Here is a 22568-nt window from a genome sequence, read left to right as displayed (position 1 = left end):
TCCTGTCAGCCCCTGCAGGAGTGGGGATGGCAGGGTCCCATGTGGGACTGAGCTCCCTCTTCCCAAAGCCCCTTGTGGTGTATCCATCAGGGTGGCCCCCACCACAGCCTAAGGTCTCTTACCCCTGAGGTAACTCTAAAAAAAAGGGTAATTAGTAAGCTGTTCTCTTAGAACAGCTACAGTTTAAAAGGATTGTGTAGGAGGTTGTTGGAGGGTAGTGCTAAAGCACACATGAAAACTTCAGGGCATGGGAGGATGTGGGATAGCCATTCCTCAAGCAACATGTACTGTGTGAGTTATGGATAATTACTGGAAAGTTCAATGTGTCAAAGGTGGATGTGGTTCACCATTATGTAATTCATTAATTCTGTTCATGAGACTTGCTCCCTGAAATGCCCTTGGAGATGTGTTCAGAGCAGGCCTCAAATGAAAATTGTCACTGGTAGATGAGCTGTCTATGTCAATAACCACAACGAAAAAGGAAGCAGAGAACTTCAAATCTGCTTTTGAGTTATATGTCCAGTATTTTAATCTTTAGGCCTAATATTATTTATATTTAAATTAATAAGTGAGAGCTTATTTCCCTAACTAGTACAAAACTTTCAACACTGTTTTTTAGTGCCTAACCTTATACCATGTCTCTGTGCCTGAGCCTTGTGCCTATTGAAGTCAAAGGGAATCTTGCCTTTTGGCTTGGACATTGTGGTTTGGCGCTGCCAAACCATTGTGTGCTGCCCAGGAGCTGTGCCCACACTTCCAGCACAAGCAGCAGGGATTCCAGAATCATCTGTACTGCAAAGTGAGTGTGGTGGTGGCTTATATCTGCTTACCTGAACAAGTTTGAACTAGTAGCAGGCACCAGCATAGATTTCAGAATGAAACTGGCCATGTGGTGCTTGGTTGATTTCTCAGACATCATTTCTAGCCTGCCATGCATGCGTTCCTTGTAGCTCATGCTGTAAACCCTACTCCAGGGTAGGAGTAAACCCTGGGCTGTATCTAGCTCTCAAGGGTAATTTGTGTGTATGTGCCCAAGTTGTGCTTATACCTTGATTTTGTGTTAACTGTATCTCTAAGAGCCTCCTGAGTTCACTGCTGAGAAGAAGCTGAGAATGCTTTTGTCACCTCTGTGAAACTTTCAATTAAAGATGTATGGAAGTATTTCTAGATTAACTGAAATTTAGAGGCAGAGATCTGGTTTCCTGAGTTTATCTCAAAGTGGATCCTTACTGGAATTTTTTTGGCTAGTTTGTTATGAAAACTGCATCAGGAGATGAGTTGTGATCTGGGATTGCACATTTCTTCCTATACGCTGCACACATGCTTGGCTGTACATTATATTTTGGTGAGGAGTCTTTGCTAATCTGAGTTTTGACTTCTCCTGCTTGGAAGAATGCTGATGAGAGTTATCAGTAACAAATAATGGTAAGCTTTAAATAAAAGTTCAGTAAGATGGATAAGGTGCTTGGTATATACTTAACAGGTGTGATTTATCTCTTCAGTTGAAAATATTAGAACATGGGATTAAAGGGCTGAAGAGGATTCCAAGCAAGCACCTCACCTTGCTGCATAGATTGGTGCTTCAAGAAAATGCCTTTGCATGAGCTATATTGAATTGAGATGCATTCAGGAACTGGGGGCTAAAGGAGATTATACAAAGTATGATTTACTGAAAACAAACTGAGGGACTGAGATAAAAAGATCTGCAGGAAAGGTTTTCACTCCTGTTTTTCACTGAGTTCTGGAGGCTTTCTCATCCTTCTGGTAGTGTGGGTTAGACCTTCAATTCTGCATGCACCTGCCATTACCAAGGAAATAATTAATGTTGATGTACTACTTGTAATTACAGCAAGTGAGGTATGATCTATGCAGTTAACAAGGGGAAAGACCAGTGAGATGCCAAGTCAGGAGAAGCTCCTCAGTACTAGTGGGAAATTTAATATGCTTTGTTAAATTAATAGCCTTTGCATAACAATCAATTTACAGTTTAAAGGTCAGAAGAGGTGGATGTGAAAATCATTAAGCATTCATTTCAGCAACCCACTCAATGTTCTTAGCTAGAAGAAATCAGCAGTGCAATATTTACTGAGTCAGTTGCAGCTGTTTTAAGAAAGAAGCAAACCACACAAGGATTGTGTAGGTAGTGCTTATTGCAGTGCCCTTTTCTGAGCCATGAGGCTGTAGCAATCACTTTGCCCAACACAGCATGGCTTTAGTGATGGGCTGATGTTTGCTCACAGATGTTTATCCAAACCAGAGGTGATTCTGAAGATTAAGTTTTCCTACAAGTCAAGTAAAAATGTTCTGCCCTGTGTGACCCTACCTTGAAATTTCTAAGTCCTGTGTTAGACAGGGATCCCCAGAGGGACAACCTGGGATGTTTTTTTTTCTCAGTGTAGGGCCTGGTTTTGCCTGCAGTTGTTCTGTTTGTAGTCTTTGTACATAATGCTCACTGTAGAGAGAGATTAGTTTTAAGAAGATTATGCATCTGAGTGCTGCTGGTGTGCCTGAAGCTGGAAATGTTCTGTGTATACAAAGGAAACATTAATCAAGACGTCTTACAGAGAATTAAGGGAGGAAATAGTTCTGTCTCCTGATTACTACGTGAATTTCACTGCCCAGTGCAGGAAAAGGCAGGGAGTGATGGAAAGAAGTTGTTCTTCTGTTCTCAGAGAAAGCAAGGGCAGATAGCTGGGCTGGCTGTGGCAGGCAACTTCCACAAAAACAGCATGAGGGAAGCAGCTCTAAGGACCCTGCAGGACGTGTGAGCTTTGAATTAGATTGTAGGGAAAAACTAGCCATGCTCCTGAGCTTGCCAAAGCAGCTGACAGAAATCTGTTGCATATAATCTTAACAAAGTCCATCCCTTGCTTGCAGATGGGTGTCTTCAGCAGCCCACGTTACTTGATTTTCCAGCCTGGGCTGACTCTCAAGCTGAGTGGTGTGGCATGCAGCAGAGGATATGGCAATGCATAAAATCAGAGCACTCCTGCAGTACCACCGGTGAAGAAAGGTGCTCTTGCCTGCACCACAGAGAAATAGCTGACCCTAAATAATTACGGGAATAGAGAATAGCTGACACCTGCTCTGAAGCTCCATTGCTTCAGGTTCCAACTAACAGCCCAAGAGCCCAAAACATTCAGTGTCAGCTGCAAAATGTGTATTTTGCCATTTCTCTAATCAGCAAACATGAATTTGGTAGAGAAAAACATTGCCTGCACAGTCATTTTGCACTGTATCAGGTTTTGTTTAACTGTTACTAGGGGGGTTGGTTGTCCAATTATCTATCTTATTAATAGGCATTTTTGGGAATAGCTTTCAAAAACAGATTTCACAGACTTCCTGAATTGATTGTGGTTCTTCAGCTGTTGTAAATCACCAGCCCACCACTGAACTAATAATTTACTCTTATTGAGGATCTGTGCTGCTGTTTTTCCTTATTAATACTTAGAACTGTAATCACTAGATATGTATCTGCTAGCAATTTTCCTTCTCATTTAATTCGTGAAATTTTTACCTCCTCAGGGTTAATTGGATCAGGAAATGTCAGTATCTTTAGATCTAATTTTCCCTATTGATGCAGGTTTTGGAGTGAATGACTGCTTTGAATACAAAATACAATTTAGTTTAATTTCTGGGAAATACTTAGTGACCAGAAAAAGAGAAGGTTGTTGGAAACAAGCTTTGAATAATTAAGAGCCCCCTCTAACTAGCACAGCCTTCTTGACTATATAAAACCCCTAATTAACTATTTATAGAGAAGTACATATTTCCAATCTATTTTAAAATGCTGGAAATGAGAGTAAGCAAACCAACCTACCCACAAATTTTCAGAGGGTACGGACAAAGTAATATCTGCACAGTGCTTAGCTGTGTGGTAATTATATATCAGGAACTTTGAAAATTTAAAGAAGAAGCCAGGAAAATTCCTTTCCCAGAAGCTTTAAGCCTGATCTGAAAGCTTCCACTGTCTTCCCAGCAAGCACAAAAGGCCCAGGATGCAGAACAGGTGTGTGTGAAAGGCACCTCTGCACCAACAGTGATCATCTTTAGGTGTTGTAGTCACTGCCTACATCCAAAATGGGTCCAATCCCAGAAGAGAAGCGCCCTGGCAGTTCCCATTTGCTTTAATAGCAGCCACGAGGTTTGCTGATAAAGTAACTTTTATTCTTGCCCCATTGCTCTTCGTTGGCTGTTCCTGAAGCCACCTGGGAGGGAAAGTCCCATTGTGCTGTTGCACCCCGTTAAGTTCACTACTGTCATTTGTCCTGTGCTTCATGGGGTTTTGCCATAGACTTCTCTGCTGCTGTATTTTGCATTTTTAAAAGATAAAGAGGTCACAAAGACAGGTTTAGTAAGAAATTTATTTCTTCCTGCTGAATTATTTATTTCTTTTTAAGCTCTAGTGAACAGCTCGTATTTAATAGCCCATTACTGCTTAGAAAGCTGTCAACACAAAAGGAGCAATCCTGAAAAGGACTGTGTTTAGTGGCTCTGTCAATACTCTCTGTACCACCTTTCCTTCATTTTTATGATCAAGAGCACAGAATGGAAGGACAGAAATGACCTGAGCTGCAAACTTCAGGGGACTTTAATCTACCAACACTAACAACCAAGTAAATTAATGCAGGAACTAGATTTTTTTTTTGCTATGAGGGTATTTTTCTAAGTGTATGGATTCTGCACTAGTTGGCATCTTCAAATTAAGACATGTTGTCTTTCTAGGACAATTCTTCATCTCATCTGCTGGATTGGGAGGGAATGCTGTAGCAGTGGGTGACATTTCGTGCCTTGGTTTGCGTAAGTGGCTTGGCTTATATAAAATTGCCATTCTATAATGGCAATTTTGGGCCTTCTGCAATTCTGGCCTAATTTTCATCTTTACCTTCTCTCTATTCCATGAGCCCCCACAGAACTGGTTTCCCTGAAGCATCTGCCATATCCTGAAGCAATCTCCAAAATACTGATTTAGAAGTAGATTTGGATTTTGGAACAACAGTGTGGTCTTCAAATCAACCATGAAAGACCTGAGGCTCTAAAACACTCATGCCTAGAAAGCCATCTTCTATTGTTGCTTATTTCTTACCAGATACTTCATCAGCACTGAACACTGAATTCTGTATGTTTTCTGGATTATTTACATGTCTAAAAGAGTCGTCTTGTGAAAAGCAATGAACACACCTCCCACTTTCCTTGTTACACCCCTTTGGAAAATTGTCCCTGGCATCTACTGCTCATCTTCCCCTACAGCTCTCATCAGCTTTATGTTATTTGAAGCCAGCTTGAGCAGTCAGACCTTTATGGACAGATAAAAGAAGTAGTTCTCTGAGTAAGTGAGCTAATGAGGCCTCAGTTTCTTATGAATTTGTGGCTTATGTTGGATTCACTGATATTTGGTAATAGCTGGGTTTGGAGGACAGCTTTACAGTTTCCCTCCTTTCTTTAGCCATGCTCTTTTAAGATACAACTTTGGAGAAACTGATATTTTCAAGTTTTCTAATGTCTGCTGGAGTTCTGTAGCATTTTCAAATGGTACTAAAGGGGTTGGGAGGAATGATGAAACAGGGTAGATGCAGATGCAGACACACACTGTGATGTCTTTTGAAAACCAAACCAAATATTTTAGGTTTATTGTACAATCTTAATAATGTGAACTACATTTTCTCCAGACAAGGAAAAAAGTCTCTGAATATAACAGAAAAAAGTCTGGTTTTGTGATTTTGTGCTACCTAAGAGCCTGTCTGGATGAGGGTCAAATATTTCTTGTGTAGGTATATTTGAAAAACAAGCTAGAAAACACCGTGCTGGTGGCATAGTGTGTTGCATGGTTGTGTGTGTGTGACTGACAGACAGACATGTATCTGCTGCTGCTTCTCAGGGAGATTCAGTCACTGGGAGTCTTCTGCCAAAAAGCACCAGTCAAGAGAACTTACTGAAATTAATCTGTGTGGTCAAAAAGAGATGAGCTGCTGCCACAAGTTTGTGTGAAGATACGTAAGAGAAGAGCCAGAACTGAGAAAAGTCTTTTTCCTTTGCTACTGGCTGTTCCCAGTTGAACAAGGCATCCAGATTTTTTTGTGCCATCAAGCTGATGGCTTAAATAACTATGGGTATGAGGGAGCATCAGCACAGCAATTCTGACAATTATCCTGTGGTTAAATAGTGAGAAATAGTGAGCGAGTAAAACATCAGTGTATTGGTCTCTCTGCACAGTAAACAGAGCAACAGTGGAAAAAAATTGTGTTTTGGGGTTTTGCTGCTGACATCAGTGTGAGCTGGCAGGTAGTTCTTCACTGACACAGCTCGTGGTATTGCTGAGACAAAATTATGATGGACACAGCCTTTCTGTTGCCCTGTTAGGACATAAGAGCTGATGGATAGATGTTTTGTGTTTGTAACTTGTTCTCCTGTTTGTGAGCCTGCTTCCAGTGGGTGGGACTGGGATTTGTGAACACCTTCTTGCCTGACTGTCACCAGGCAATCAGGCCTCACCAGGTCCCTACTTTTTGGGGAAAATATCCCACTCATCTACTTTTGTTCCAAGCCACTTACGAGCAGTTCTAGAGGTGGAGAGTTGAGACTGCCTTTCTGGGAACAAGGACAAAAAATAGCTCACAGTTAGCATTCCAAACCCAGCTATTTAGACCTGGATTATTTTTAAATACTTTGCTTTCAGACACGTAGCTGGCTGTGTTTTCCTCCCCTCTCTCCTTTCTTTTTTTAAAGTTAGCAGTCAAGTTTTGCATCTCTCCTCACCCAGCTGTATGCAATCTGGAGGTTTATTTACATTGCTAAGTTAGCTATTATACTTACGTGCTGCCTCAGAGATGCTGTTAGCCACCATGGCATCCTGGGGACCTTTTGAGCCTGGATATGTTTGCAGAGCAGTTTCCTGGCCATTGAATTGGCAGAAGGCAGGGCAGCAGCAAGGGGAAAGCTGCAGCCCTCTCATTTCACCTGGCTGCCATCACACATCATCACCTGAAACACGGCCCTGCATGGGGTGCCAGGCAAGGCTCAGCCATGGCAGCCCCCTGCAGTGTGTGTGTCCTGGAGCTCAATCACAAAGCCTTTCACCAGGAGCTCTGTGAAGGGGTTGTGGTGAAGTTCTGCTGCTCAGTGTGTGCTGTCTTGCACCACTTCATGGTGGCACACAGGGCTTTTGGAGTTTTTGGCAATCGCTGCACCGACCTTGCCACATCCTCTGCGGATGATGCAGGCCCAACAGGAGACACACATCCCCTACCAATGGCAGCTGCACAGCCTAGGGGAGTCCCATTTTGGGCTAGCCCCACCTGGTACCCATCAGCCTGTTGTTGGATGTTACAGACCCTGATGTCTCACACATCCCATGGTGAGCTGGGTTCAGAAAGACCCACTGCTCAAAGTGGTTTTGGTAACCCATACGCGTTGCTGGAGTCCAGCCTGGTTTAGATCAAATAAAACTCTTGGGCACTGAGGCCTTCTCTTGCAGGAAAGAAGGAGCAGATTCTCTCTTGCCTTCTACACAGCAGCTGGTTTATAAAGCTGATGCAGCTTGCTGGGCAAATAAATGTTTAAAAATTGCAAAACCTGAAACATTGGGCCTGTCATCTACAGGGATTGGTGGGGAAGGTGGAGTTAGAGAGCCCAGATAAAACAGAGGAGGGGAGTTCCTCACATTAGGACACATTCATGGCATCCCCTCATGTGGTGTCTTGGCTGTGAAGGCTGAGCTCCAAGAGGCTGTTGAAGGTTTCCTGTGGAATTGGGGCTTTTGGGCACTGCAAACACAGGGGTTGTACTGGGAGCAGGAAGGATAGGGCAGGGTCTTCTAGCCTGTTATCAGCCCATTTTCCCCCTGTGCCATGAGGGTGGCCTTAGGAGCATGTTGGTCCTGCCCTTCCAAACTGCACTGTGACTCTGGGCAACCTTTTCTTTGTTTTCCGAGTAACCTGAAAGAGATGGGAAAATGTGGAGATGCTTTACAGGAAATATGTACGATCCTTAAGGGGTTTTCCTTACCTCAGTAACTGCTCACCAGAGAAGCAGCAGACCTTGTGGTGAGGGATGCCCACCCAAAGGTTGGGTTAACACTGCTTACTGCTATCCAGAGCCCTGCCTCTGGCTGCACGTGGGGAGAGAATAAAGCCTGTAACTCGGGTAGGAGACAGTCATAGTATCTGTTTGTAAAGGGTAAGAAAGAACTGCTTGTTGGATGGATATAAAAAACTCTTTAATTCCAGCCAGGATGGTCTAATTAGCCAAGCTGTGGTAAAGAGCAAAGTACCACCAGTACAGGGATGCAGGAAGGCTTTTGGGGACACAAATGCTGGTCTTTAACCTCAGAGAGCAGCAATGGGTATCCTACTGATCAAACTGCAAGGCTGATCTTAATGCCATTTTAAAAAACCAAAATCACTTACATGTGCTGTAATAGGAAATAAGGGTGGGAGTGACTGGTGTGATCTCTTGCTGTTCCCTGCAGCCAGTGCAGCTGGTCTTCCTCCACACAGCTCAGATTAATGTTGATTTGTGTGGTGATGGTGTAACTCTGCGGACAGCAATGGAGTTGCATTTATGAGACTCAAAAGCCTTTAAAAAAAAATAAAAAGAACAGTTTCAGGCACTTGTGCTGAATGTTAGGCACTGAATGGACCTAGTGAGTAGCTATTATCCTGATAGATCCTTGTAGGCAGGAAGATGTTGTACTGCCTGGATTCACTGAGGAGCAGTGTCCTGCTTCCCTACAGTTTACAAATACTGAAAGTCAGCAAATCAGTAATTGTAGCTTCAAACTAATATAGTTTGGTTTTTTTTCCCCCTGCTTGGCTTTCTGGAACGCCATAAAAAGATCTGGCACACTGCATAGGATTAGGTGGCTTTGAAGCAGCGGAGCCATCTAGGTGTGGAAAACTTTGATTTCCTGTGTCTTGAAATTAACTGTAATCAATCTTTCTGTTTCAGAAAACCCCCACAGCTCATGCCATGAAGGAGGAGAACTTTCTTCGTCGCAGGTTCTCCCTCTGTCCGGCCTCGTCCACCCCTCAGAAGGTCGATCCTCGCAAGCTGACGCGCAACCTGTTCTTCGGGGCCGACAACGACATCTACCCGCTCAGCCCAGGTGGGTTTCTGGGGTGTCAGTGCAGAAAGCAGCATGCCTCAGGTGCTTGACTGCAGGTAGATATGTCAGCATGCTGCCAGAGAAACAAGAATGTGAAAGAGAAAGTGAGAGAAGGTGCTGCAGCACAGCAGTTCTGGATCCCAGATGGTGCTGCTTCCATGATGCTGCTGGTTTTCATAGTCATGCCATTAAGTGGGAATGGAGGGCATGAGAATTGGGGTTTGTAACTGATTGAATGCTGCATGGCCTTACATTTTAAAAATTACTATAATGTTTTCAGGCACGTCCACTTTAAGTCACTTGATGTGTTTCACCCTGAGTGTTGCACTTGCTTAAAATTTACTGTCCCCATTTGTAGATGTTTAATGGCAGGTTTCCCTCTTCAGATTTAGAGCCCAGGATAAATATCACAAGAGCAAAATTTCTGTGGTTAATGTTCTGTAAATATCTACAAGCACTACAAGTACCACGAATCTTGACATGTTGCAATGAATGGCAAACTAGCTTTAAGCATTCTCTTTACATTTTTTTTTTTAGCTTTGAATTTCCTAGCACCTTTCTTGAAGGAAAAAGAGCTCATTTTATTGTTTCAGAATTCGTTGTTCACAGTGAACATTGAAGTCTTCCCTTGATTGCAGTCTGCACACAATGCTTCTGTTCCAGTCTGTAAACAAGTGCTTCAGGGGGCAGTCACAAGTTTGTAGAGCTGTCATGTGCAGCTGCCATGTCAGTTGTAAATAGTCAAATCTCAGAGCACCTGTGAGGTCTCAAAACACTGATATATGGAGAAAGAACACAGCATCTGTCAAAAGGTTTCAGTGCTCATATAGATGTAGCACCCAACAGACTCTCTGGGCTTTGCAGGTGTAGCCCAGAATCAGGTCTGGGTTTCCTGAGCTAATTGTCTTTAAGTGCAAAGGTTTCAAGGGCCTCTGATTTTGCAGGTATTTTATTTGTGAGTGTCTGCTGTAAGGCAGTGGGGAGGCTATTTTCAGCAGTGCTGACTAATCCTGGCTGTCACTGAGGCAGCTGGAAGCTTCAACAACCTTTCAGTAATCAAATTGAAAACAATTTAAAATGGGACACCTAAAATCTCATACATTTCAAAGCTGGAGGGACTTCTGGACAGCTGACTGCCCATAAGTACAGTCTGTACAAACATGCGGCAAATAAATAGCTTGCTTCTGCTGTCCTTGGGAGCTGAAGGGCTGATTTTCCAGCTTGTATCTACTTCCCCTTGTTTGTGGTGATGGAGAGCCATATCTTAGAGTTTGCCCAGTTCTTTCTTCAGTCCTTATCAGCATTCTCAATACTAAAAAAGTTACTGACTCCCTCACAGTTATATTTCAGTGCTGTAATATTTTAGAAACCAGGGAAAGTTGAGAGTTTCAGTGTGGAGGAGGTGGCTGGAAGAATTTTTCTCTTCCTCAGCTTCCCCCATCACCTTGTTGCTCCTTGTTGTTCTCCTGGCAGGACTCAGCAGAACAAGTGCCTTGAGCCACGATGGATCTTCTGTTCTGCTGCACAGTTCTCCCAGGAAACCTCCAGCACTGGTGCCAGTGAGGACTGTAGCCCTCAGTATTGCAAAGGAAGAGATAGGCTAAAGTATTTGTGAAGGAGAGAATATCCCTTTTAAACAGACAGAATTTGCTGCTTCAGTCAAGGGATTTCTTGCAGGGAGTCTGGGGTTTTGTCCAGCCTTACTCCTCTTTTATTTCCTCCTCCTTACTCCTCTTTCATTTGTTTTCCTGTCCCCGTGGAGCTGTCTTGTCTCTTTGTTTTCCTCATATTTCCTGCAAGAAGGGCCTGCTATTCTTCATGTTCAGCTGCAATTTCCTATGGCAGGCTCTGCTTTCACTCCTTTGCTGCTGCTTCTGCCTTGTTTTCCTCTGAGCCTTGTGTGTGTCTCCCTACCTTCTCCTGTTCCTCTGAACAATGCTGCTGTCACCATAGAGAAGCCACAGCTCTGTGTCCATAAGCTGCATCCCATATTTCTCTGTTCTCTATTTTTCTCTGTTGTTTTACATGAACTTTCAGTTCTCCAGTGGTCTGTGTTTTGCTGTCTGAGCCCAGCAAGTTTCCCTTATGTGAGCACTGGGCTGGTTGTGTTGAGTGGGTGCAGTGGGCAGCAAAGCCCAGTGATTTTCTGTCTGGAATTCAGTGGGTTGTGATGTGCTGGAGCTGCAGCTCTCACTGCACCATCATCTAGGATTCACCCTCCAACAATGAAGATGTGCAAATAAATATTTCAGAGAGAAGGGAGTGACAGACTTTACACCTCAGGAGAGCTACACTGTGGAGATGCAGTTCAGCAAGAGAATTAATTTTATTTTTAAGGAAACATATGGGAAATGCAGAGGGCACTATCTGAAATAGCACTTTGGACTTCTTGATTTTTGCTTGCATACTAAAGTGCTAATGATTCTTGTAACTGAGAGAAAATTGAGTAAGATATTTCTTTTTATAGGGAGCTCACAAATCAGAGGGACGTGAATTCTTGTTCCTTGTTCATGTTTGTCTTTCACTTAGCCATGAGGAGAGAGAACCTTTCTCTATTTTCTATTTCAGAGGACAGGAAATTTATTGGTATAAGAATTTTTACAGAATCTCTCTTTTTGATTAGGCTGCAAGATCACACAAAGTCTTTAAATAAAAATTTAGGTTGGCTTATCTGAATACTAAGAGGTGTACATTCATGAATATGGGAATTTTCCTGTGAGGGATACACACAACTACATTTCAGGTGTTTGCATTGGGTCATATGGATGATATTTACAGCTGAAATGGGTTTTATTCGCAATAGTTTTGTCGCACATCGGAGCTTGTATTTCCTCTTGTAGTTTATCAGTCATGCATGCATGCATCAGTCCCCCATTCTTTATAAAGGGGAAAGGCAAATGCACCAAATGTTGCAAAATCCTGCTAGGACTGATGCCTAGAAGAAAACCAAAGAAAAGGAATGGTTACTGTTCTGAAAAGGAACTAAATGTTTAGTTCCCCTGTGCATGACAATAATGGATAAAAAGAAAGTATCAGCAATTCTACTCTCTAGCCACAAGACTGGAGGGTTGGCAGTTTTTTTCACACTGTGATGAAGGCTGTTTCCATTAGCACTACTGATTCTCTTCCCAAAATGGTTTTTGTTATTTGGTGCAGAATTTTTGGGCTACTTTGTGGAGGACCCTTCTTTGTCTGCCCTGGTAGCAACCAGCACTTTAAATTGCAAGGTTCATCTCTCTTTCTGTTGTGGGCATTATGTTTTCTTGATCAGGGAGATAAGTGTTTCACCTTCTATAGCCAGTTCTTGTTTAACTCCTCTTATGTTTTTCTGTGGTTTCCTATTTATTTTCTCGAGGTGGCTGTGTCTGTTGTGCTCTGGGTGAGACTCTCACTTTTGAGCTCTCTGTGCACTCAACTGTATGCATGGGTTTTTTGAGAAACTTCTATATTGTTCTCGTGAAGTTTGCTTTCCAATCAAGGGCTGGCCCACTCCTGCATGGCTGCAGCAGGGTTCCTTGAGAGAGGCAGGAAAGATGAGGGATTCAGAGGGATTCTCTCTGAGAAACAGCCTTTCCCTCACAATTTCCAGTAGACTTAATGCATTTGGCATAAGAAACTAGTAGGTGTTGCTTCATGAACATATGTAATGAAGCCTTGTAAATGATACAGTAAGAATGGGCAGTTGCATGTTCCTTTTTTTCCCATAATGCTCTGTGAGCAGGATTGTCCAGAACCTCAGGGACAGGGGAAAATCTCATTGTTCAGGTGCCAATCCTTTTAACTGCATTACTGAGAGAAGGCAGAAATGTCTCACATCCAGGCTTTTTGTACAGCTACAAGCCTGGAGTTAAGCTTTCTTTAAGAAATGAGACATAATAAAGAATGGATGTGAATTCTGTTGTGCTAATAGACACCATTCCCTTGGAGCAGGCAGCAGCTCATTCCCATTAACTTTACTTGAACTTTTAGACCATATGTTACTTTCCCATACATGTGCAGAAAAAACTCTTCATGGAGAAAAAAGTGCAACAGCTACATGGCTTTATGAGGTTTTTTCCATCCTTCTCTGTCTCTTTTAGGGAGAATGGGGGTTACAGAGATGAAAATGCCGTAAGAGAAAGAAAAAGTATGGAGATCCAGGTTCTAATCCATACACAGCAATGCTTATGGCCATCCCACTTGACATGGTAGCACAAAGTCACTGTCAAATCTCTGGCCACAGGTGACTTTTTAAATTTTTTTTTTTAATTTTCTCCTGCACACAAACATCAGGATTCTGAGTGCATTATTTCGGGCTCAGGGTTTCCAGGGGAGGAGTGACAGCTAAGAAAGTAGGTTGAGATATGGGTCTTGTGTTGTGGCACCACTTTCCTGTGTGTCTGGATGGCTCCTTCCTCCACTCCACTCCCCCACATGAACAGCACACATGCTGTCCCTCTTCTCCCAGGCCTCCTGTGTCAGCATGGGCTCCTGTGGCTGACTTCCCTAACAGTGCTTGGCTTCTTAAAAGGCTGCTCTGATAATTCCAGGAGAAGTTATGGTTCTGACACGTCTATGACAGTTTCTGCTGACTTCGGGAGAATCGGGGTTTTTCCTTGCCAGTTTTGGGTTCGGTGGTGTTTCCAAGGCTGGCCCACACAGTGTTAGAAACATTTTCAACAGTTCCCATGTTTGCAGTGTGCCACGAATGGACTGTGTTTCACTGTCTTGGTAGTACTTTACTGCATCCTGTATTCCGAAGTTCCTATTGCCAGTGATTCTGAGAAGAAAATGACATTGTAATTGGTTAACAATGACTGTCTTGGCACTAAAAATCTAGTCTCATCAGATTCTATTTTTTGGCTTTTTTTTTAATAGAAGCTCTATGCTTTCTTTTACGCTAAGGCCATGATTATATTTGTCCAAAAGAACAGTATTTATCATTACATTTTATTGCTTGGACTGGGACTACACACACTCGTGCCAGTGTATAATGTATGCAAGTTTAGGATATTTGAGTAGTGACTGTATATTTCTACAGTGATTGGAAAATGCCATAGTACTCATTTACTGCTCATAAATTTAAAATATTTCTTATTTTAACAAATAACTTGGCCAGAAGACGTTGATCTTTTGCAAGTGTGTTGGGGTTTTTTTTTATTTTGTTTTACTAATTATGCCTAGATACTCTTCTGTCTTCTGTGATCATTTTGTGATCATGGTTATTATTTGTCCAACAAAGCATGCTATCAAGTGACTCAGTGTATAGTTGCCAGATACTGACCAAGGAGGATTGAATAGCTGCTTATTAACTGAATTGCATTTATTATTTGCACTGAACAAGGCATGGGGTATGTAAGGAAAGAACAGACTGTGGTAATGTAATTAAAGACTGCATGATAATGCAGACACAGAAGGGAGCTGATTAAGGGTGCATAAGCAACCTTATTTCTGGTTTTTTCCAGCTTTGAAATGCTGGACTTTGCAACCATCATGCTGGTTTTCCATGGTGTTTTGAGACCTTACTTTTGAGCAGTTGTTTTACCCAAGCATGAGGATCAAGACTATTTCAAATTTGACATGATCCCTCTCTGGGATCATGGTGTGCTTGCTCTTGCTCATGATAACATCCTTTGTGTGCTGATAGCAGTAACCCTTCTCAGGCCAAGATGAGCCATGGTTTTGCATAGAATTTTGCTGGTTTTGAATCACATTTTCTTTGTTGCAGGAAAAGATGTGGAAGGAAACAGCCCATCATCACTGAAGGATGAAACACCACAGACTCCAAACTCCATTAGCAAGGTACTTGGGGATAGGGAACCATTCCCAGTCTTGCTTTGATTTCTTCTCAGGATGTTATTAATCATTCTTACCCTTCTTTTTTAAAAGTCGTTGAGAAAGCCTTTCCCTCTGTTCCTGCAGGAACTGTGTGTGTATATTTTGAGAGAAAGAAAATTAGTGGTTTTGCATGGTTGGGATGACAAGGAAGCCTGCACTTTCCTCTGGCTTGATTTCACCTCCTACAGAAGAACCTGGTTTATTTGGGCCTCATTTGGCAGTGTAATTAGATATGAACAATTATGGTTGGAAGGTTGATTTTGTCAGCAGAGATGTCTCCTGCTGTTCCTGATCAGCAAGGCAATCATAAATCTTAATTGTTTTGCAAAAGAAAACTGTAATATTTAGTGTAGTGCACAGCATCTGGAACAGTGAGTGGAGAGCCTGGGAGAGAGCTCTGGGAATTCGTGTAACAAGAGAGGAAGACAAACTAATCAACATTTCCTGAGCATAACTTTTCCATCCAGCCTGGTAGGGAGAGGTAAAACTGAATCTAAAGTCCCTGGGTCTCACTGCTCAAAACCTGCCTCTAGATCAAGGGTTACAGAGTGCCAGGGTTTGATTTCCTGTAGAGATGGAATCAACCTTACAATGAGATCTGGCTTTGAGATTCATGTACAGCTTTTTTGGCTGCAGCTCCCTAACATGTTTCTGGAGGGTAACTAGAAATAGAAGCGAGGCCAGTTAATAAATTTTTAACTAAATTTATTTTAAACTATGAAGTTGTAAAATACAAGTGGCACCAGCTGAAATTAAAATATAGCATGAAAGAAACAGCTGCAGACAAGTGATTTCTTGTGAGACATGAAAATAATCTCTGCATCTTCCAGTACGTTTTTCTGTGCTTGCCTGGAGCTTGCAGGTTGTTGTGCTGGGATGCCCTGGCAGAAGTCAGCACAGGGAGATGATGATGAGAAGAGCTTTGGGAGTATGCAACAAGGACTTGTGTACATGTCCTCTGCTATTTCTGGAACCTGACAAGCTGCAAACCAATCTTGGTTTTGCTTTTTCAGGCAGGTTCCTCAAGGAAAATCAGCCTCCCACTTATCCTGGCAGTGGAGAAACCCAAGGACCAGGTAACTGCATCCAGGGCTGTGTGTTAAAGCCAGATGTTCTGCATGCCTTACAGGGAGTGGTGTTGAATTTCCAATGGCTTAGGAATGTAAAGAAGGACTTACTCTGGACAGGACAGCTCAGAGCACTGAAGTGCTGTCCAAAAGGGAGTTTGATTTCTGAGACGCAGGATGAACATAGGAATAGGAATGTCTTTATGAGAGGTTTCTGGGTGAGAACATGGCTCAGCTGTGTTTCCCCAGTCTCCAGGCCTTCCTTGCCATTCAGTCTCCTACAGGTATGTTTTTGAAAGGAGAAGCACCCACGGAAGATTTGGGTGCCTGCCTAGATTTCACTTCTAGATTAAATTCACTTCGCTGTTCTTAACCTTGCTGTGTTGTGCAGTACCTTGCTCTCCTCCAGCCTTGCCTTCTGTCATGCTTTGCAATGACAGTAGGGAGTCCTTATTGTGAAATGTCTTGTTGATTAAAAATTCAGGCAAATTGGTGGTCACTTCGTTTAATAAGTAATTTTTCACCTCTAATGCCATAAAATGAAGTCTTACTGTCAGCTTTCACAACTGTGAGTAGGGATCTGTCATACTATTTCAGTTTAAAAATAAATAGTGATTCCACCTACTTGAGCCAAAGGGAGAAGTGTGCCCTAATGGAGTCATATTTAGATTCCTGATAGCAGGGGGGAGGAATAATTGCTAGAGACTGGACTGTAGAATCTGCTAGTTTAATTAATGGATTAAAAAGTAAATGTTATAGGTTACAGATCCATACCATGGATATTTGCCCTTCTTTTGATACAGCAGATATGAAAAACCTTGTTGGAAATCGGTGTTCTTTCAACAGCACTACTTTGAGGTACCACAGCACATTAACTACTTTCACTCAGTAATAAGAAGGAAAGGAAAGCCAGTCAAGTGATTCTTTCCCTGGACTGGGGCTTGGGGAACCTCAACTCTGCCTTGGAGTCCCTGCATTGCCAAGGCATATTAATTGTGCTTCTGTTTCACATCTTCATTAGTGAGGTGGAACCAGTTCTGCATTTCGTTCACCCAGGCCATATCCACACTGCATGATAGAGAAGGCTGCAGGTTGCCTAAGTTAGCAGTGAGAATGTGGCATAAAAACCCTATTAATGTCTGTGAACTTGTGAGCTGTGAAGACTTATCTGCAACCACACTGCCCTGTGCTCATGGGTGGGCTGCTGTCTCTGAGGTGTGAACACATCCCAGTTGTCCTGTCTGTACAGACAGTCAAATATTTGATACTGGAACATTTGCTTTCAATGTGTTTGTGTGGTTCTTGGCACTATATATATATATTTGTAATTTCAGCTGTGGCTTCCTGACCCACATTTTATTGGAACATATATAAGGCACAATTGAGCTACATTTTACATTGGCAACTTTCTGCAGCACGTTGTCTCCTATTTAATTTTTAAAGTGGGGTTTCTTTCATCTCCTTTTTCAAAGGGAAAAAAAATGTTAGCTTACTAATTTCAGATTGTTTCTCCTATTAGTTTCTCTTTATTTGAGAGTCCTTTATCCTTGTTTTCTGGGATGAAGGCTCATAGGTGAGGTATGAAAGTATCACCAACCTGTCTCTAAGCCTCAAGCTTGTCTCTGCAACCAGGTAGTACAGTTAGCACACACCTGATAGTGACAGTAGGTGCCTTTGTTTTGCTTTGTGCCTCATTTGATGCTGTTAGAGTCCTTTGAGACAGCTTTTATTGCAGTATGCAGTGCTGCATGTTCTCTGTCTTTCTTTCCTGTGCTTACCTACTAATTCTCCTGGCTAAAGGGCAGCTGTAGTCTCTTGATATGCATGCAGGTCCACAGAGAACTCAGGTATATTTTAAGGGATAGTCAGAAAAATCCAGAAGCTGGCACTCAGTGGTACTTCACTGTTTCCAGTCCCTTGCTAATGCTGCAATGAAGTCTATGAAATTGTAGGAGCCGGGCTGTTGCATGCACAGTTATGTGATGTATTGGAAGGCAAAGCATTGAGAATGAGCTTTTCCACATGCCCAAATTGTTCAGGTCTTTATTGTGTGATTTGTAATCTGAATTACAAATATAACGGACTGCTAGGAATTTATTTTAGCTGCACAGTGGTTTGAAAGTGTACATACTCATCACTTGAGATTTAAGCTACAGTTCCCATACTCTCTTAAGCTCACCCCGCTTGATCTGTGAATCATGCTCCTGACCTCTGAGGTAATTCCAGTCATGGTTACACTCAGGACTAACATAGAATATCATTCACAAATGTGGCAGTTTACAAGGGTGCCATTTCCTCTGTTCTCCCTTAGCCAGCAAACCAAGGAATTGTTTGGCAGACAGACCCAGATGTTGCAGGAATCACCTTGGAGAAAGTCAGGAGTGAAACATCCCCTGTGTGTTAAGCTCAGCTTAATGGGACATTCTGGCCCTTCCAGGTGGTGGCTATGCTCAACTGAACCCTTGCTGTCTTTTCTTTACCATACCTCATGCCCTCTGTGTTGTGGATGGCATTATTTTGGAGCCTGTTGTGTCTAGGAACGCTTCCACTCAGTTCCTGTGCCCTGGCTCAGCACACTTGGCTTCCTCAGTTCCAAGGGCAGCACTTTAGGGTGTTCACAGTTGTCCACAGAGGGTTTTGCAGCTCATTTCAACTGAGCAGAGACATAGCCTGGAGTATCCTGGGAGAATCAGGTTGAAGAGGGGTGGGATTTTGCATGTGAAGTGGAAAACATGGGGCAGCCCTAACTTCTGTAGGTACATACAAGCCCTGAAAACACCCAGGTGCCTCACAGAGGTGAATGTGGACAGTAGTAACTCAAAGCTGATAACTTTGGGTAAGCCACAGCAGTGCAATCATGTCAGCATAGGTCACTGGTGATTGTAATTCCTTAGTCTAGTGTTTCTGACAAGGAAGGTGAGGACAGATGGAGGTGCTGAAATAGAAATTATTTATTAAAAAAATTAGCAAAACTGCGGGTCCAATTGTTTTTCATTGCTCACTTTGTTTATTCTCAGCCTAGGGACAAAAGCTGTGCCTATAGCTGGAGGGGAAATTAAAACTGCTTCAGCTTTCTGCTGGCACTAAGTGTAGGACAGTCATGTGAAACAGCATCTTTCTCAGTGTCCAACTTCCCATCTCGCTTCAGATGTTCTCTTTAGATATTCTGACCTTGCAGAATGAACTTCCCATGCAAGGCACACTTCAGTGATCAAATGGAAATCCTGTGAGGTCTGTGAGTTTTTCTTTATTTACCATAAATTGATGCAATGGAGTCAAGGATTCCACTGAACACTGGTATAACTAGATATTTGAAGTTGCTTGGATGGTTGAATTTTACCAGTTATTTTCCCTAGATGCTGCTGTCATGTCAGCTGTTTATTTGTACAGGCTTTTCAGTTTGTGCTAATTATTGTGCTATTTCAGAGTTGTAAACACAGTCACTGTATCTTTGTAACACTCTTGAAATAAGAGGGATCATTATGTTGGGTTTTTTCCCAACTGGAAAGTTTCACTTGAAGATTATTCAGCTTGCTATAAAGCAGTATATCAGTTGAAGGGCAATCTTTCCTACTGTAAAGGTTGTTTGTCAGTAAGATTCGTTTCACTGACTCTACTGTGCTTTGGATGAGTTGTTCATTCACAACAAAAGTAAAAAAGTTTTCAAAAAGAGATGCTTGTAATATAATGAAACCAAAATTGCTTACATTTGGTTGAGATATCTGTGAATAATCATATGAGTAATAAGGAGTTTCTCAGTTGTAAGGTCAAGCCCAGTTTTTCCATAGTTTTTATACTACTTAAACAACTTTTCTTTAATTTATTTTGTTTCTGTGTGATCATGATTTGTAACAATTATATGTGGAAAAGATACTGGAGAAATTACATCTGACCAAGGACATGTCACTGCTTTTGTGTTGCATAACTTATGACCCCAGCTCCTTTTGTTCTGCATCCAAATTCCCATCTGATCTTGTCTTTCTCTCTCTTGGATGCAAAGAAGACGAAAGGGCGACTTGTAAGCTGTCACTGCTGTTACCATGCAGAGCACAGCTTGAGAGTGACTTTATTAAAATCTTTCTGATCTGGAATAATTCTGGCTGTTGTGCAGCAAGGATTGCTTGAGCTAAGTAACAGGATATTCCTCTTGCTGTTGTCCTGGGCACGGCTGGCATGCTGATGGGCTGGCAATCCCCACACCAGAGTTGAGCACAGGCTGCTGTTCTGTGAAATTATTTGATTCCTCTTGGAAATGAAGTCACCAAAAGACATTGGATCAGAATAGAACTATTGTGAGGACTCTGCATGCTCTCTTAAAAAGCCTGGCAGAAGTGTTCGGGTATTGTGATGACTGCTGACAATCAGCAGTGAATCTCCAGAGCTCCAAGACTGAGATGAAAGGGAACAGAAACTTAACTGGGATAAAAAGTATATTTTTGAGTACAGAACAGCCCATTGTCAGTGGCAAGGTCATCACTCAGTCCTGAAAAGGACAGGTTTGATTAGAGAACTGAAAAAGAACAATTCCTTCTCCCTGTGAGTGCTGCAGAATGCTCTGGTGAAAGCTTTTGGCAGATTAACAGATTTCCCTCTTTATGGGAACCAGTATATGGAAAGCCTACTTACTGCTTTCTTATTAGAATACTGCAGTGTGTTTTTTCTTTCTTTAGAAAAGACACAAATTCCTTACTCTCCCACTGTACAAAGTCTCATCTGTGGCCAATATTGTTCACACGTTGCTGCAAAGGGCCCAGATTCTGATACCCTTTACAAGCATTATCCCAGTGTCCTTGGAAGACTTGCTGTGATGACAAATGCCTTCTCTTAGTTTTCTGCCAGGTTGAGAAAGGCAGGGCAGTAGAAAGACATCTTCAAATGCTCTTGATGTCTCTTAGCAATGTGAGACCCTGCTGTGTCTTGGGAATCTTTAGAGCTGATGGCTCAAATTTACTGAATGCCACAAGGTACACTGAAAACCATTAGGACAGATTAATACAAAAATATGAAATCATATTATTTAATCCTAGGGGAACTATCATTACTATCAGCAGCATGGAGACCTATGGTATGCCATCCTGGGGAGTTAGATCCCACCTGTCCTGTGAGAAAGCAGGGACTTTAAACCCAGAAACACAGCTCTATAGAGCTGGAGATCACCAGTTTCCTTGCCAGCAAGCTGCTGTTTAGGATCAGTGATGGTGCATCCTCATATGCATAACAAGAGGCAAAGTTGGGAAGGAGAAGCAATCAGTCTGCCTCCTTAAAAACTAACTGGGGAGTTGTCAAAAGTCCTAGGTCAGGCACATCTGAAAGCTTCTCCTGGCTCCTAGTTAAAACCATGGCTTAGTTGTAGTAACATTTTTCCTCTCTTCAAAGAGCATTTTTCAACCATCTTGGGGAGCTGTGGTATTGGTCACACAGCTGGTAGGTACATCACAGCTTTTGGGACATAGAAGCACAGAAACTTATTTTCCCCTGCCTAGAAATTCTTATATGGGCCGTGCTTCTTTCTCATCCACTCTCAAGCCTGTCTTGGTGACCACCATCCCTGTGTCCCTGTTTCCCCTTACAGGCCAGATTCAGCATGTCCAAGTGTAGCCCAGACGTGGGGGAGGGAGTGCCTGAAGGAAGCAGCCCAGTGGTTCAGGAGCCACCAGAGCATCCTCCAAAGCTCTTCATCCAGCTGCTTTAACCAAGTGAAGGACCAGTTTGAAACTATTTCAGACAAGTTCCACTGTATTTATTGAGCTCCTGAAGGCTGTGATGGTGCCAGGGGAGATTATCCTTTCATCAGCTGTTGTGTGCTGTGGTTTGATGGTGTGCAAAGCAGTATTGGCTGGAATTGGGTACCAGTGTCCTTGGTGGAGTCAGCTCTCCCAAAAAGTCAGAATCACTGTCTGTCTGTGTGAACATCCCAGGTTTAAAGCCTTGTGCTTGTTCAACTCTATTTTTAGCATGACCCAGAGAGACTCCAAGGAGGAGGCAGGGTGGGGCTGGTGGAGCAGTGGAACTGCCTCTGTCTGTGTCAGTGCCAGTTCCCCATGAGCAGCAGGTCTAGGCTCAGGTTTGCTGTGGTTGTTGGAAGCCTTTCTCAATTCAGCTGTAAGCAAATCCCCCCAAGCCAAGTGAGCTTAGGGGCCAAAATTTCATTCTTTATATAAGTGCTAGGGTGTAATTTTCTATATAACCAGCAACTGTGAGTTATTTTAATTAGTTAAGCAAAAAGCATTCTTTGTATCCTGATGCTTTGCAGGTACCTGAGCAGTGTTTCCTAGAATCTTGGGAACATCTGTGCTTTTGCTGCCTCTCACACTGGCTAATGAGGACTAGTACACAGTGTTTCTCTCTGTGTCTGATCTCTCAGGCCAGAGGGAGTGAAATTGCTAATAAACAATTGGCTCATAGTTGTGTCTCAAGGACAGGACATTCCTCCTGCTAATTGGGAGAAAGGGGGAGAATTCTTTTGACCGATTTCAGAGGACACATGTATCAAATCATGAAAGCATAATCTCCTAATAATTCTGAAGGATTTTTGCTCAGAGATATTTAGGCACTTGGAAATGTTTCTTTATAGAGAAAGG

General features: G+C 42.6%; 1 protein-coding gene across 7 annotated transcripts in view; it reads left to right on the top strand.

The window, feature by feature from the left end:
* Positions 1–22568, top strand: part of OSBPL5 (oxysterol binding protein like 5) — a 172568-nt gene that overhangs the window by 103002 nt on the left and 46998 nt on the right. For 6 of the 7 annotated variants that reach the window (XM_064425268.1, XM_064425271.1, XM_064425269.1 and 3 more), the window contains exons 2-4: positions 8947–9103; positions 14811–14884; positions 15934–15996. In XM_064425268.1, the coding sequence (XP_064281338.1) occupies positions 8947–9103; positions 14811–14884; positions 15934–15996 (294 nt within the window). Of the gene's footprint in view, positions 1–8946; positions 9104–14810; positions 14885–15933; positions 15997–22568 lie in introns of those variants that run through there. The other variant, XM_064425267.1, reaches the window with a different exon arrangement.

The sequence above is a fragment of the Passer domesticus genome, chromosome 6, assembly GCF_036417665.1.
Source record: "Passer domesticus isolate bPasDom1 chromosome 6, bPasDom1.hap1, whole genome shotgun sequence".
Lineage (NCBI taxonomy): Eukaryota > Metazoa > Chordata > Aves > Passeriformes > Passeridae > Passer > Passer domesticus.
This window is presented reverse-complemented; position numbering and strand designations above follow the sequence as displayed.